Source organism: Cylas formicarius, unplaced genomic scaffold (assembly GCF_029955315.1).
Source record: "Cylas formicarius isolate icCylForm1 unplaced genomic scaffold, icCylForm1.1 PGA_scaffold_5__7_contigs__length_24384050, whole genome shotgun sequence".
Taxonomy (NCBI): domain Eukaryota; kingdom Metazoa; phylum Arthropoda; class Insecta; order Coleoptera; family Brentidae; genus Cylas; species Cylas formicarius.
In genome coordinates, this window is record NW_026844341.1 from 3,169,915 (window position 1) to 3,184,390 (window position 14,476).

At 33.8% G+C, this 14,476-nt stretch overlaps 2 protein-coding genes across 24 annotated transcripts in view; one reads left to right on the plus strand and one right to left on the minus strand.

Annotated features, from left to right (window-relative positions):
- Positions 1 to 6,290, minus strand: part of LOC132702482 (cytoplasmic dynein 1 intermediate chain-like) — a 28,542-nt gene extending 22,252 nt beyond the window's left edge. For 2 of the 22 annotated variants that reach the window (XM_060671120.1, XM_060671117.1), the window contains exons 1-6: positions 5,962 to 6,290; positions 5,714 to 5,847; positions 5,054 to 5,083; positions 4,667 to 4,699; positions 3,161 to 3,181; positions 1,575 to 1,622 (exon numbers count right to left, since the gene is read on the minus strand). In XM_060671120.1, the coding sequence (XP_060527103.1) occupies positions 1,575 to 1,622; positions 3,161 to 3,181; positions 4,667 to 4,699; positions 5,054 to 5,083; positions 5,714 to 5,847; positions 5,962 to 6,290 (595 nt within the window). Of the gene's footprint in view, positions 1 to 1,574; positions 1,623 to 3,160; positions 3,182 to 4,666; positions 4,736 to 5,053; positions 5,084 to 5,713; positions 5,848 to 5,961 lie in introns of all 22 variants that reach the window. The other 20 variants (XM_060671127.1, XM_060671121.1, XM_060671119.1 and 17 more) reach the window with 12 other exon arrangements.
- Positions 6,291 to 6,379: 89 nt separating this feature from the next.
- On the plus strand, positions 6,380 to 12,384 carry LOC132702485 (folylpolyglutamate synthase, mitochondrial). Of its 2 annotated transcripts, XM_060671141.1 has the most exons (9): positions 6,380 to 6,501; positions 7,324 to 7,486; positions 7,543 to 7,655; positions 7,712 to 8,095; positions 8,150 to 8,330; positions 9,173 to 9,293; positions 9,363 to 9,483; positions 9,540 to 9,754; positions 12,118 to 12,384. In XM_060671141.1, exons 2-9 carry the CDS (start codon positions 7,391 to 7,393, stop codon positions 12,351 to 12,353), a joined length of 1,467 nt encoding a protein of 488 aa, XP_060527124.1. In that variant the 5' UTR covers positions 6,380 to 6,501; positions 7,324 to 7,390; the 3' UTR covers positions 12,354 to 12,384. The 2 variants fall into 2 exon arrangements, with proteins under 2 accessions (XP_060527124.1, XP_060527123.1); XM_060671140.1 differs by lacking the exon at positions 6,380 to 6,501 and having other exon boundaries at positions 7,074 to 7,486.
- The last annotated feature ends 2,092 nt before the right edge of the window (positions 12,385 to 14,476 follow it).

Sequence of the window (14,476 nt, forward strand, 5' to 3'; positions counted from 1 at the left end):
CACATTGGGTGTTGTTTGAAAAAAATTGATTAACTTTAGTCTTTAAAATTAAAAAATCATTAATTAAAGTCATAACAATCAAATTTCAAAAACTTAATGTCCGGTGACACACTTGAGGTGACCTAGGATAACAATGCGAGATATATATATGTAAGATATGTAAAGATAGATTTGCCACCCCCTGAGAACTTTTCTTCCATTGGCGGTCAGTGTAGTAGTACGTAGTAAAGAGAATAAATTAGAATGCATGAGAATAAATTTATAATTCAATTTTAGATTTCTAAGGAGTTTGAGACCTTAGAATAGAACAATTTGAAATCAAGAGTTATTTATTAAATATTTAATATTAATTTTTGAGACTTCCGCTATCATCTCAATTGTTGTGAATCGTCTCGTTAATATATTTAGTCAAAGAACATTTATGGGAGTAAAATAATGTTAGCGACGTATATCTCTTTTTGTTACATTTCTCCGAGTGTTCATTATTTTTATGCTTATATCCAAAGCAGATCGCGATAACTCACAATAACTACCGAAAATGTAAAAATTCCTTTAAAATAGCACAATAATAATTTATTTATTAATTATGGTTGCTAATATTTGTCACTTTAAAAATTCTTATCAATTAGAAATTATACCTAGTTTCTTAATGCGAGAGAGTAATAAAATGTACATTTGGAATGGCATGGATCATTAAACAGGGTGGGCAACTTAAAGGCAATGGATAGCTTCCGAAAAATTCCGTAGTTTAGTTTTAACAGCTACATTCCTAGAGTCGTTACTAGTTTAGGGTCACAATTAACTTGTTTGGTGAATGACAGCGGAGTTACCTTATTACAATAATTAGTATAATAATAATAATTCAGAGAGTACTGTACCTCTTGTGACTTGGCGACCTGATGGAACTAGGTTTACTTTTGCCAAGTACCGCAAAGTAAGTATAATTCTCAACCTACCAAACTACCTGTCCGTCTACCTTCCACTCTCGGGACCTTTGACAATCATCATAGGTACAATGTCATGCTTAAGGAATACGGCTAAGATCACTAAGTTTTTAGAACTCTCTCGCATTAAAAAACAGATCATAATAAATGTACGTATTATGGTGATGTTTGTTTGGGAACCTTTTTGCCAAACAGCACGAATAAAATCACTGACAGAACTGACAAACGTCAAAACGCGAGCGGTGGCTACAGTACAGGAAATGTCCGAATTGCCTCGCAACAATAGTTATTGCTTCATTACTACGGAAATAATGGTTTAAGAATCTTCTTGTGAACGACTCGTTTGGTCTAGTTTGGATATAATATAACTGACTGAGAGTTTTTGGTGGTCGTTTAATTTTTCTACTATTCTAACTAAATCATTTATCTTGTAAATGCAAGTTAAAGAATCACTGCTCATCGATATAAATGTACACTGCGTCACCAAACTTTAGTCTTGTGAAATATCAAATAAAGAGTTCACTATGCGGGTGTGTTAGGCCGGTGAGAAATGCGTGTTAAACAAAGACAAAAACGGTGAGAATAGTAGAGGAGACGTAACACGACACAAAGCGATGCTTAGCCACCTACCTGTGAACTCATCTTCCCACTCTAAACCTGGATTTAGGTTGTATTCGTCTGTTGTACATGGTGGGAGTAAAGAAAGAACAATTTCAGATTAGGGGTTTAAAAAAAAAATCTTTTTAAAAGAGATGTGCTGCACATCATATACTATATCATCATAAAATTTGACCGCGGCATAACCGAATTACAGAGATGTATATAATGTGCACCGACACAATTTAAAAATTCAAACTATTGAATTGCAGCATTTTCTGTCGTTCTAAAAATGTCCACAAATGATGGCTGCAGTGAGAACATTACAAAAAAAAAATCACATAAAATCGGTTAGAACATGCTGTTAGTTTGTTAATTTCCAGTTAATAATTTCGGATGCGACAATCACTGAAATCAAATCAATGTGATGCACTAAAAATGGTCAAAATTAAGACTATAACTGAAGAAAAGAAAAACACACTTACCAAAGCAAATAAAAGGAGACAAAAAATAATGTGAGGAAGTACCATACCATTTTTTAAGTGTATATTGTATATAATAACATTTTTGGGTTCAACAATCAAAATTTTCTCCTAATAACACTAGTATTTAAGTATAACAATAAACCATATTTCGTGTCCCAGTTATAAAAAAATTCCCATATCTTATGCAGGTCATCCAAAAATTTATTGTAATCTAATAAGAATTTTAGTTTAATACAGAAAAATCGAAACTAAGGTTTTTCGTACTATTTGTATTTGTAAATGTATCCGTAAGTGGAAGAAGGTAGCCTACACTACGGTACTTAAGCCTCGGTAGGCCCGTTGTGCTTCCTCCTGGACAGAGCACTCCGCTTTACCTCAAGCCTAGTTGTTGTTTGTTAAATAAGCAATGACCAGTAAATATACCTGCGATCATAGGTAGCTTTTTCCTGGGCACAGTCAAGTACTATTTGGTTGCTGTTTCGTTTGGAAAGCTGAATAGCTTTCTAGCTCGCCAACAGTTTTCTTTTTTACTGTAAAGTTTTGTCCGAAAACCCCCTACTTTTCTGAAGACTTATAAAAGTCTCGTCTCGTTATTATTCATAGTTATTGTTTAGATTAGACGCCTCTTTTTTGACTAGACACCCTGTATAAGGTATGAAATTGTTTATAATTGAGATATGAAGTATAGTTTATTATACGGCAAATATCGTTTAGATAATCTGATTACTTATTAAAGAAATTAAAAGGTTAAATTTAAAAAAAAATATATTTAATTTTGGAAGATCCATTTTAAATGCACCACACGTACGTACAACTTTGAATTTCGCAAACGACAACTTGTTGTGCCGTAAAAGCCTTGTATACAATTTCCAACCCCCACAGCCCCCAGAAAATTTTTATAAAAGTCTTAAATATTGAGCGAATAGGAATAACTACAAGCCCGGACGCGCGCTAAAAAGTACGCCTCAAGGATTCGAAGCCAGACTAGGTTTTGTTTTTTTTTCTTTAAGGGTCAAGTGAAGAATATACGAAAATATACATATATAAAGGAGGGAAGATGTTTCGTGATGGTATATCTAGTGGCCAGAAGCGGAAAAAACTAAATTAAACATACGCAGGAATCTGGAAACTTACCGTAGTAATCTGTGGCGTGCGCTTTCGTTTGCAAAAGGAAACAAAAAATATTTTATTAGAACATCTCATCAGTGCTTGAAATACTATAAAAATAAGTACAGACACTACATTAAACATATTAGGGTGTATGTAGTATTTTTTAGAAAGTTACATTATTGTTGGTAATTCTGTATTATGCATGTTGCTAAATCCCATATTTTAAGATAAAATTTCCTAAAATTAAATCGTAAAAAGAAAAATATTCAACCAAATAAACCCCAACAATGTGAAAGTTGAGTATTTTCTAAAAAAACTTATCTGGTCAAAAAATTCTTACATTTAAGCAATAACATTTTATTAATTATATCTGAGCCCATGATGATATGCAAAATTATTAAGTAATTTGTTAAAATAACTTTGGTTTGTCGTAGCAGTTGCACTTTATAACGGATAACTTAGTAAAAAAAAGCTTAGCTCTTTTCTTACACGCATATTTTTTTACATAATACTCTCAACTCGACATCAGATTGCGCAACGATATTTATTTTACTGATTTATAGCACAATCTACGCCTTAAGCTACTTTGCCTAGACAACTTACCCCAAAATTAATAAATATTTCGGGTTTAGTAATTAAATTGTAATAATTATGGGAATACATAAAACGTTAATCCATCTTTCCTGACCAGATACAGTAAACATTTAAATTTAAATTTAGTAAACAATTAACACAACAATGTATTTTCATAACTGCCACATCAGTGGGGTTATTGATTAATGTGTTTGCACCAAGCGTATACAAACCCTTAGTCGCGAGTACAATTTAATAATGGTGCTGCTGTCTAGAAAAACTGTATTCCACTTTTATAACCAGCTATAATGTCTAACTTTACAAAAGATCAAGCAAAGTTTAATTACAGTGCAAAAAATTTATGGAAACTGCAAATTAGAATATTAAGTGGTTATGGTATTGTATAAATAAGCAAAATCTACTAAACAAGGTGACCTCAACATAAACTTTCTCAAAATGCAATGCAGTTTTTCATGTATACGCCCCAAGACTCAGCGTTCAGGCGTTAAAGCAGCTATCAAGATCTAACTACCTCGCAATTATAAATTTAGTAGATATTTTTACTGCACTATGTTCAAAATTACCTTGTTTGCAGTAATAGTGGTGCAAAGGAAGTGCATGTGCAGCTATGTACAAGCTGGCAAAATAGACAAGGTAAGCAATTGCATCTCTGAAACCATTGGAAGTCCTTCCGTTCAAAAAAAAAAACCTACCTCAAATTTGCTAGGGCATGGAATCGATATAATTCAGAAAAGATTCAATCGATCTATTAGCAATAGGTGTTAACATTAAAAAGTTTTCAGAGACTTCTCTTACTGCCGAATGAAAAATATATGATCAGCTGCAGCTGCTTGCCTCGCACATTGTTCACCCTGTACAGCACGAAATACGGTGAGCCTGTGAGCCAGATAGAAATAAAGCGATATCGAGACATCCGTGCAACACAGAGCATCGTACCTTTGCGTGGTCTCCACCAGTCCTCCATATAACCTTTAAGCGGGGACGATGAAGTAGAAGAGGACAATCCTTGTTAGCATTTGCGATACAAAAATAATCTCTCTTACTTCTAATTTTTTAAATAGTTCATTAAAAATTTTTACTCGGCTCAAAGATTTTTGGTTTATTGCCGTTTTTTATTTACTGCAGGTAACTCCGAAGGCGTGTTCGCTTAATGAGAGGCGGAGCGAAATCAAGAAAGGTGTCAAAGATAATCTTAACGATAAATTATTGGAACCACATGCCGAAGTGTCAAAAAATACTACTCAAAAGCCTTCAACTAAAATGAATAACATCGAAACAACTAAAAAGGATGCACATCCATAGAGAACATGGAAATGTACTTACAGGACCTTTTCCAAGAATATCCAAAATAGTCTAAGGTTGAAACAAAAACATGGTTACATAATCATTTCAGTTAAAGCCTTTTATTTAAACGATAAACCTTTAGAACAAGCAAACCAAAAGCAATATAAAAAAACCGAACCATAAAAATCTACAAAATAACTTGATGTTAAAAAAAAAACAGAGAGCTATAGACTATTTGACAGGTTTCCGGAATTTTTTGGAGCACAAAAAAGGTGCTTACATTTTTCATTAGTGTATTCCTGATTATCCCAATCCCAATACACCAAGGAATATGAAACAAATGATATCAATTACTTATTTACTGATGTCATCACTGCAGAAAAAATTGACTCTTTCCATTATCCATTATTTTATAGTTTTCTTTGCCACTGTCAAATAAGCTACTCAAACTGGATCTTGTAAGGTTCAAACTACCACCTCACTTTCCAAACACACTCAATACTACACCGAACTAACAAAAGACTTACGTTAGAGAAAAAGGATTCAAGTTGGTGGTAATTTTTACCTTGTAAGTTTACAACCGCACTGCAGTGCTTCAAAATGGCAACAAATTAATACAAGCACTAGATCTGTTATGAATTACCAACAAATGAGCCAATAAAATTAATTATGGAGTGGTAAAAATAAATTTTAACTCACCATCTCGAAGCTCGTGGCCCGTGGCTGTGGTCTGCGTTTGCTTAGTATAAGTAACTATTTCTTTGGGAGGTATATTGGTAGATTGCACTGCCACAATGCTCAGTTGCGGAATTTTCTTTTTTACTGCAATCACACTGCAACAAATATGAAAAAATTGGTCTAAAATATCCATCCAATCTGATACACAGTATGTTGACAGGAGGTTAACTTATGTAGAAAATAAAAAAATATTTTGCAAAGCAGCTTACTTGTTGGGTAAACTGTTCATCTGCAATGAAGCATCGGGCGTGTGATTTCTACTTGGTTCTGGAGTAAGGGAATTTATACTTGATATACTGGAATACACCTCCGAGATGGTTGGTATGCCAATTTCCCTCAACATAACATCAACCTCTTTTTGATCGCCGCCAGCCGCCAAAACGGCCCTGTGTGCAGCCTCTTCCACATCTTTCTGCTCCTTCTCGCGCCTCCGCCTTTCCTTTTCCTCCCTTAAAGCTTGCAACTTCTGTTTTTTCAGTTCCAGTTCTTTCCTTCTTTCGGACATTGTGGATTTAGGTCTATCTGCAAGTAATTCCATGTTTTCCAAGGATCGGTAACGATTTTCGGCGAGATTTCCGCAACACCAGAACTAACAGTGAGTCATTGAGATGAAAAACAAATAAAATCGTAAATGACAAGGGACCTGCGTTTTCCGGAAAATCAATGAATTCCGTCGCCAGTGTCGTATCTTGAAAGTCGTGCTTCACAGGTTAATTTTCCATTGAAAATCGAAAAAATTATATGAAATAGTACGTCACTTTTCGATACCGTTATTTTAACACTTTCGCAGCGAATTTGGCAAAATCAACCTTTCTCATTGATAACAATCTCACCTTTGAGCTTTTATGATATAAGCGTTCTTTTTTGCGATATTGCACGGGTGTCTTCGATAAAAGAAAGAAATTGAAATTTTGGAATACCCTGCCACAATTTGGGCTTATTTTACTACGCCCGATACATCATCTACACCATTTTTTTCGCTCACTGCTGACGTAATTGACGTTTCTAAACCGAATAAATTAAATTCAAAGGTGATTTAAATAAATTATTGGGGCGTACTTGAGAACCTTGCGGTACACTATTATAACAATATTTTTAATAAATGATTCTTCAAATATTTTTTAAATCTATGTTTCATAGATACTAAAAAGAATTTTGATTCTTTCACTATTCAATCAATTAAACCCGATTTATTTTGGAAAATTCAGTTTGCACAATTCTATTTCTTATAAATGAATTTAACCAAGAATTATTTAGTTATGTCACACCCTTTTGGGTAAAAGGCCATTTACGACTTGCCCATTTGAACAAAAATCTGACATATCACAAAGAAAGTAAACAAAACGGTGGCGGTCTTTTTAAAAAGATTTTGTTAGCATTCTTGGAAACAAATTTTTCGGATTTGTTAAATATTAACCAATGTTCAGGAAGAAATGTAAAAACGATTAGAATAGTTGCAAGAAATGTTCAGAGAGAGTACTATGATTTTTTATTTAGCAATGCACACACTCCAAATTCTAATCTGAATTTCGCAAGACAAGTGGTCTAATTCTTTACGATAATATCTACAGGAAGGACATTAGCGTATTAAAACGTGCGCAATTACAAATTTACTTGGAAATTGTAATTAAATAGCTAATGATAGGTTATGTAACTCCATCATTTTTTGCCAAGAGGCAAGTTTACCGTCTACCACAACAGATTCATGCTGAAAAAGTAATGGATATTTATAAGGTAAAGACATTTTTTGATTTGATCTTTTTATTTTGATGATTTTATGCTGGTTCTAGGGAGCCATTGAATCCTTGAATAAACTTCAAAGCAATGTTCAGTATATTCAAAATGCTAAAATTAAAAACAACCAGGAAAATAACATGTCCGAAATGAGCAAATTTCTCGAAAGGTAATCTCTATAACAGCCGTTAGTATAAGCTGTTTATACAGACATCTTCAATGTAGATCTGGAGTAACTCTTGAAGTTCTTGACACCCTACCTATTATTCACGTTGCGGGCACCAACGGCAAAGGTACCACATGCTCATACTGCGAGAGTATATTGAAAATTCATGGTTTCAAAACCGGGTTTTACTCTTCTCCACACTTACTCGAGGTGCGTGAACGTATAAGAATTAATGGAAGGCCAATATCTCAAGAAAAATTTGCTCGCCATTTCTGGAGAATTTATAACACACTCGAATCCCAAAAGAGTACTCCTCACGATATGCCTCTCTACTTTCGGTTTTTAACAATTATGGCTTTTCATGTGTTTTTATCCGAAAAGGTGGATGTGGCCATTGTAGAAGTTGGAATTGGAGGAGAATTTGACTGCACCAACGTTATCAGGTATAATGTAAATCACACAATAATATATCATTTTATTAGCTTTTTATTTATCAGGAAAACTGTAGTGGGGGGTATTACTCCTCTTGATGTTGATCATACTACCTTGTTGGGAAACTCCATTGAATCAATAGCTTGGAATAAAGCTGGCATTATGAAACCAGGGGGTTATGTGTTTACTGCGCCCCAGCCGGAAAGTGTGATGAAAGTTTTAGAACAAAGGAGTATAGAACGCCAGGTCAGTTTCAGTTTTCGTTGTCTTTATAGGCAATTTGACAAGTTTATGGAAACAATCTTAAATTATATAGAAGTTTTTATGCAAATGACACAAGGTGTAGTTTTCATTCATTTATGTATTTATTATATGTTTTATTCAGATTTATCCTGGTTTGTTATATTTTTTCTGCCAGCTCCCTCTATGAACTTTACTTGGGTAAAAGTCAATTGTCAAAAATTGCATGTATCCAGTTTCCGTTTTTTAAGTTGTCTGTTCTGTTATCTCATACTAAGAACAAGAATGAGTAAATGAACAAAAAAAACTAAGATTAAAGAAATAAAGGCATGAAAGTCAGGCTTTTTACTTAGTCCATTTAAATATACAATATAGATAAACTCAAAACTAGGTATTTATCTGTACAAGAAAGCCTTTGTTGATGTTTAAATCAATGCATTCATGAATTAACGAAAATACGCTTAATTTTTTTAGTTCTTATATTTGTCATAAGGAAAAAAAACGTCTTTTATTTCCAATATTTGAACACAGTGTATCTGTATTTTGGGGCATAGGTTTATCTCAATTGTTTTAATTGTTTTTTTGAATTGGTGAATATGTTCTTAAAGTTTCTCCATTATAATTCAGACCATCCTGTATCACTAATTTATCGTTAGTAAGTTCACTATCTTTTAATACAAGCTCTGTAGGATATCTTTTATATTCGAGTAACATAACTTTTATTAACAATTTCAACAATTAATTTTTGAATTTTACTGGTAACATATTTTACTTGTTCTCTTCAGTCTCAATATAAATATTATTTACAACATTTGGTGGACCACGTTGTGTAAATATTGATTTTCCAGTGTACTCTCAATGTGGTGAGGGACCTTTATCCAAATTCAGAAGATGGTAGAATTCCGCAGCACATTAAAAGAGTAAATGCTAGTTTGGCCCTCGCTCTAAGCAGGAATTTTATGAACATAGGTTGGTAATTAGTAATTTAATTGAAATAGATTTAATGGGTACGGAAGTTTTAAGTTTTGGTATTTATAGTTTCAAGGAATAATAATAATAACAATGTTGAGGACGTATTTAACATAGAGAAAGCCCGGAAGGCTATAGAGTCCACTAGGTGGCCTGGTCGATACGAGGTTATAAAAAAAGGCAAAATAAGGTAGGATTTATTTTAAAAAACTTGTTTAAGTTTCGTCTAAAAAGATAGTTCTTTAGGTATTATTTGGACGGCGCTCACACGACGCAAAGCGTTGAAGTATGTGCCCAATGGTTTGTGTCAAACGTCTCTAAAAGTAATAGCAATAATCGTGTTTTAGTGTTTAATGTAACGGGTGAACGCAAACCCGACGACTTAATGAAGTTGCTGTTAAAATGTGGGTTCGCAACAGCTCTGTTTATACCAAATGTAGGCGACGACAACGACAACGATGGTACGTGTGACCATAGGGGGGGAAGGAGGGTGTAAGAGGGAGATAAATCCTTATTAATTACACAAATTAATTGAGCTAACTGCCACCAATGTCTCACCTATTATAATCAGATCTCTGTTTATTCATATATAAATATGTAGTATATTTGAGTTCATATATACTGGGTGTCCGCGGAAGACGTGGGTATTCTCTTCAATCTATGACAAGTTCCTACATTTTTTTTAACTTACAATCGCTTCCGACGGAGCAATAAGCACCTAAAGGATGCTCTGAAAATTGTTTTATTTTTAAATAGTTGCCTTAAATTTATTCCAGTTTATTATTAAAAAGTTTGTTTTCTGGTTTAAGCTCCAAAAACTTCAATAATGTATTGACACAATAATTTGTTTTTTGCACCATTATCAAAAGTTATTAAATTAATGAATTACACAGGTTTACAGTTATTTTGATGTTTGCCTATTTGCATATTTTTGGGGGCCCCATTTTTCAGAAAACGTCATATTTCTGCTCTATCACGTCATATTTTTCTATAACGCTCTACATCTTAAAAATGTTATTTTATTAGTATAAACACCTATTACATGAACGTGTTGTTTTATGAAATTAAATGTGATTTGGCAACACTGTATATTAGATTTCTCTGCAAAGCGCAGAAGCGTCAATACAGCGTTGTAACTTGCTTATGCGCAGTTTGGTTGTATTGGTCGTGGTGGTACTGTGTTCGCGATTGTTGTCTTCGTTGTTGTGTATTTCTAGTGTTCTAGAACGTGTAAATATGGAAAGAGGACATTGTATGAACATTCCAAATAACTTTTGTTATATCTGTGGTAGTTATGTCGTAATAAAGCAAAGGCAAACTATAACTTCTTTTAGTGTAAAAATTGGCGACTAAGACAAGTTTGCGTTGAAGCATTAAGAAACTGGCAAAAAGGTAGGAAGAAATGTTTAAGCTTTGGTGTTCCTATAGTATGGCGAGAGCCTAGCACAGTGATGATTGTTATTTTTTTTACGTGTATTGTTCAAGGATTCAACAGAAAAAATAAGAAACAAATTGTGTATCCCAATCTAGACTCTGCTCTTCGACCAGTTCCTCATGGACCAGAACTAAAAAGTGTATAACCGGAGCGAATTAAATAATTTAATCAGAAATTTGCAACTCCCAAAGGATGCATCTGAATTGTTAGTGTCCAGACTTTATTAATGGATGCTTCTAGGACAACAGGGGGGTTATATTAAATTTCCATGCTTTATTTGTGAGTGGGATAGTCGGCAAGAAATATACATTGGACTCAAATAGAATGGCCCTCTAGAACAAGTCTTACACTTGGTAGCAACAATGTAGGTTAGGTGACCCAAAAAAAAGTTTTACTGCCCCCCCCCCCCTTCATATCAAACTTGGTTTAATGGAGCAGTTTGTTAAAGACCTCGACAAAAATGGATAATGTTTCAAATATTTGTGTGAGAAATTTCCAGCTATATCTGATACCAAGATAAAAGAAGGTATTTTTGTTGGGCCGCAGATAAGCACATTATGCAAAGATTTTCAAAACACAACGACTATTGTCGAGAAAAACGCCTAAGTTTCATTTAAAGAAGTAATTGATAAGTTTCTTGGGAACTCTAAGGACGAAAACTACGAAAGTTGTTCAAAATATGTTACAACACTTTTATCGTCTAGGTTGTAATATGAGTTTGAAAGTGCATTTTCTGTTTCCACATTTGAACTATTTTCCTGAAAATCTTGGAGCAGTTTGCGAAGAAGAGGGAGAGAGCTTTCACCGGGATATTAAGGAAATGGAAAGACGAAACCAAAGCAGAGCATAACGATGATAATGGACTACTGCTAGATGTTAAAACGGGATATGCCCTTAAAAAGACACAACCGAATATCCCGACAAAATAAAAACATTTGTCAAAAAATTTGCTTTTATAGACAAGGAGCTCCCAAAATATGCAATTATATGGATGGCAACAAAAATAATGACATTTTTATTTTATTATTAATTTTGGATATGTCAAAATATGTGTAGAATTTTCCCGAAATCCAAAAAGGCAATATAAAATATGGTTTAATCCAAAATTTTCAGATTTTTGCTACTTATTGTTTTCGCATAACATATTGACGAAGTTCCCGGTATAAATAAAATCAAAAATAGAAAAAACATGTAAAAATTTCAGGAATTTGTTATTATAGTAAAACATGTTATATAACAACATGCTAAATACGCTCTTAATCAATTGAAACTCCACCTACATTAAAACCAAGGTGAAACATCACTTTTAGATTTATCTCCTTCTTGTACCCCGTAGTCGCGACTGATTTTTGAGTTGATGGTAATTTGCAAAACATTTTTCTATTATAGACAACAAAGATGAGATCCTAACCGTAAAACGACAGCTAGAGAAAAGCGAAATCAATCGCAGTATTTGGCTGGGTCTCGATGGTAGTGCGGATGCGAGAGCATTTCCCTCGTTCGCAAAAGCTATAGCCCATCTAAATAGTCAAAACAAAGAGTTCGACGTGTTGGTGACGGGGTCGATTCATTTGATCGGGGCGGCAATGTCACTCCTCGACCCCACTTTAGGGGGACTTTTGTAAAATTGTATTTGTCGAAATAAAACCGGGATTATTCATGATTTTTTTAATATGTTCCTTATTTTTTGTATCAAATTTTGTATTGATATAGTGGCAGAAATGCTATTCTTGAAGTATCCCACTTTTTTTGAGGAAGACTTAAAGTTGGAGTCAATATTGGATATTTACAGAATATTGTTGTATCATTATGAAGATAAGAACTACTCTCCGTCGGCAATCGAAAAAAAACATTTTTCCCTATTTTGATGACACTTGGTATGGGATTAGGATTTACGACTCGACATAGCAACAGTGAGAAACGGGGCGTCCCTTCTTGTCGATCAACAAAGTTTACGTTTTGATGTTTGATATTGCGTTGTATAGTTTACATTCATGATGCGTTAAAAATAGTTCGTTTGATATCCTTCGCAATTCTGTGCCTTTATGGATTGATCCGAGTGTTCGACATTAAAGGAAAAGCTATATAAGCATATATATCGTGATATAGTATATTTTAGTATCTGGTGGTTGGGGCAAATCTGGAAAGTCTCTAGCCCTACAGAGCAATAAGCCTCTAATGCAAATCTTTGGTTAGTTTTGGTTAATAGTCTTAATTCACTATTAAAACCGGGTTTCCTCCTTTAAATTACAATTTTTTTTTAATTTTTGTTCAATAACGTATTAAAATGAAACAATCATTTGTTTATAATTTTGCACCATTGTCATACATTATCCTGTCATTCCATTGAATTATGTATTATAGTCATATTTCAAGACAAGGAGGCAACATGTATGCCATGTTAATTAACGTCACGTAAAAAATATTAAGTAAGAATATCATAATTTTTCTACCCACCTAACATATTTGCAAGTTAGGGACATCCCAACTTAACAACTGGCCTATTATACTTGGCATTTTACAATATTTAATAGGATAAAAATAGATCTCGTCGCAAGATGTTCTGTTTTCCAGAAACCACACACCAAGAAAACTGATAACAGAGCCACAAATAATGTTTCATAACATGTACACATTATGGAATATTTCTAAACTCCCACGTCAATGTCAATAGAGTTTTGCATGCTACAAATAATGTAAAATTTGAAAAATCTCTTTTTGGGGACCCCAATGTGGCTGATTCACATTATAACAGCATATTCATCTGGAAAAAGCTGTAAAGTCAGTTTGATTTTACTATATTGTAACGGAAATATTTAATAAAAACTGGACACGTCAGATGTCAGCCAATTGGTCCTTAATATTGGCTCCACCCTTAAAATTTTTGTGTATATGACGTCACTTGATCCGCGGTATTAGTCTGTATCATTCTTCATCCTGTTGGCTTTCGATGGACCGTCCCCAGTAAAACTTTAAAACGATGTGATTACCTATTGTTATTGGGCAAAGCCATTACCAAAACAATTATTCTTACTTGAGTGACAAGGGGGTGAGGCAGGTATATTTCTTTCTTACTGATATATTTCTTGAGTGTTGACCATTTGTGACAGTCGTTTTTATTGTGTGTTTCGAGAAAGTTATTTTAGGAAAATATAACAATGCAAAACAAATTGTAAAAAATGTGTATGAAACATAAATCAGAGGACTTATTAAATAAGCATTATAAGAAATCTGTCCACTGACAAAAACTCCAATATCGTCGATAAGGGATATTATTAATAGTAGGGAATTGAAGAAAAGGAATGATAAAACTCGCCGTATAGACAACAGTCATCAGGACCTAATAAGAAGGAAAATATTATTATTATTATTACTAAGCATAAAGTGCAGAGGAAAACCTATTATGCACATTGATAGTTAGCACCAACACATATAATAAACATTTAGTTATTGCTGTTAAACAATACACTGTCCAAGCGACATTTAAATACAGACAAGTTCGGCGGACACACAACATCTGGGGGTAAACTGTTCCAGTAATTGAAAGTCCTGTTACTTATAAAATGCAGGCGATGTGAAGTCCTGAATTGTTCCTTCCTTATTTTAAATGGATGACCACGTAGGCGTTCATCATTGCTTAAGAGCACAAGGGGCACGTCAGATGGAAATTGGTCATGCGCAAACCTATACATTTGAATCAGATCCCCTCGCAGCCGACGCTGACTTAATGTTGGCAGACTAAGTATTT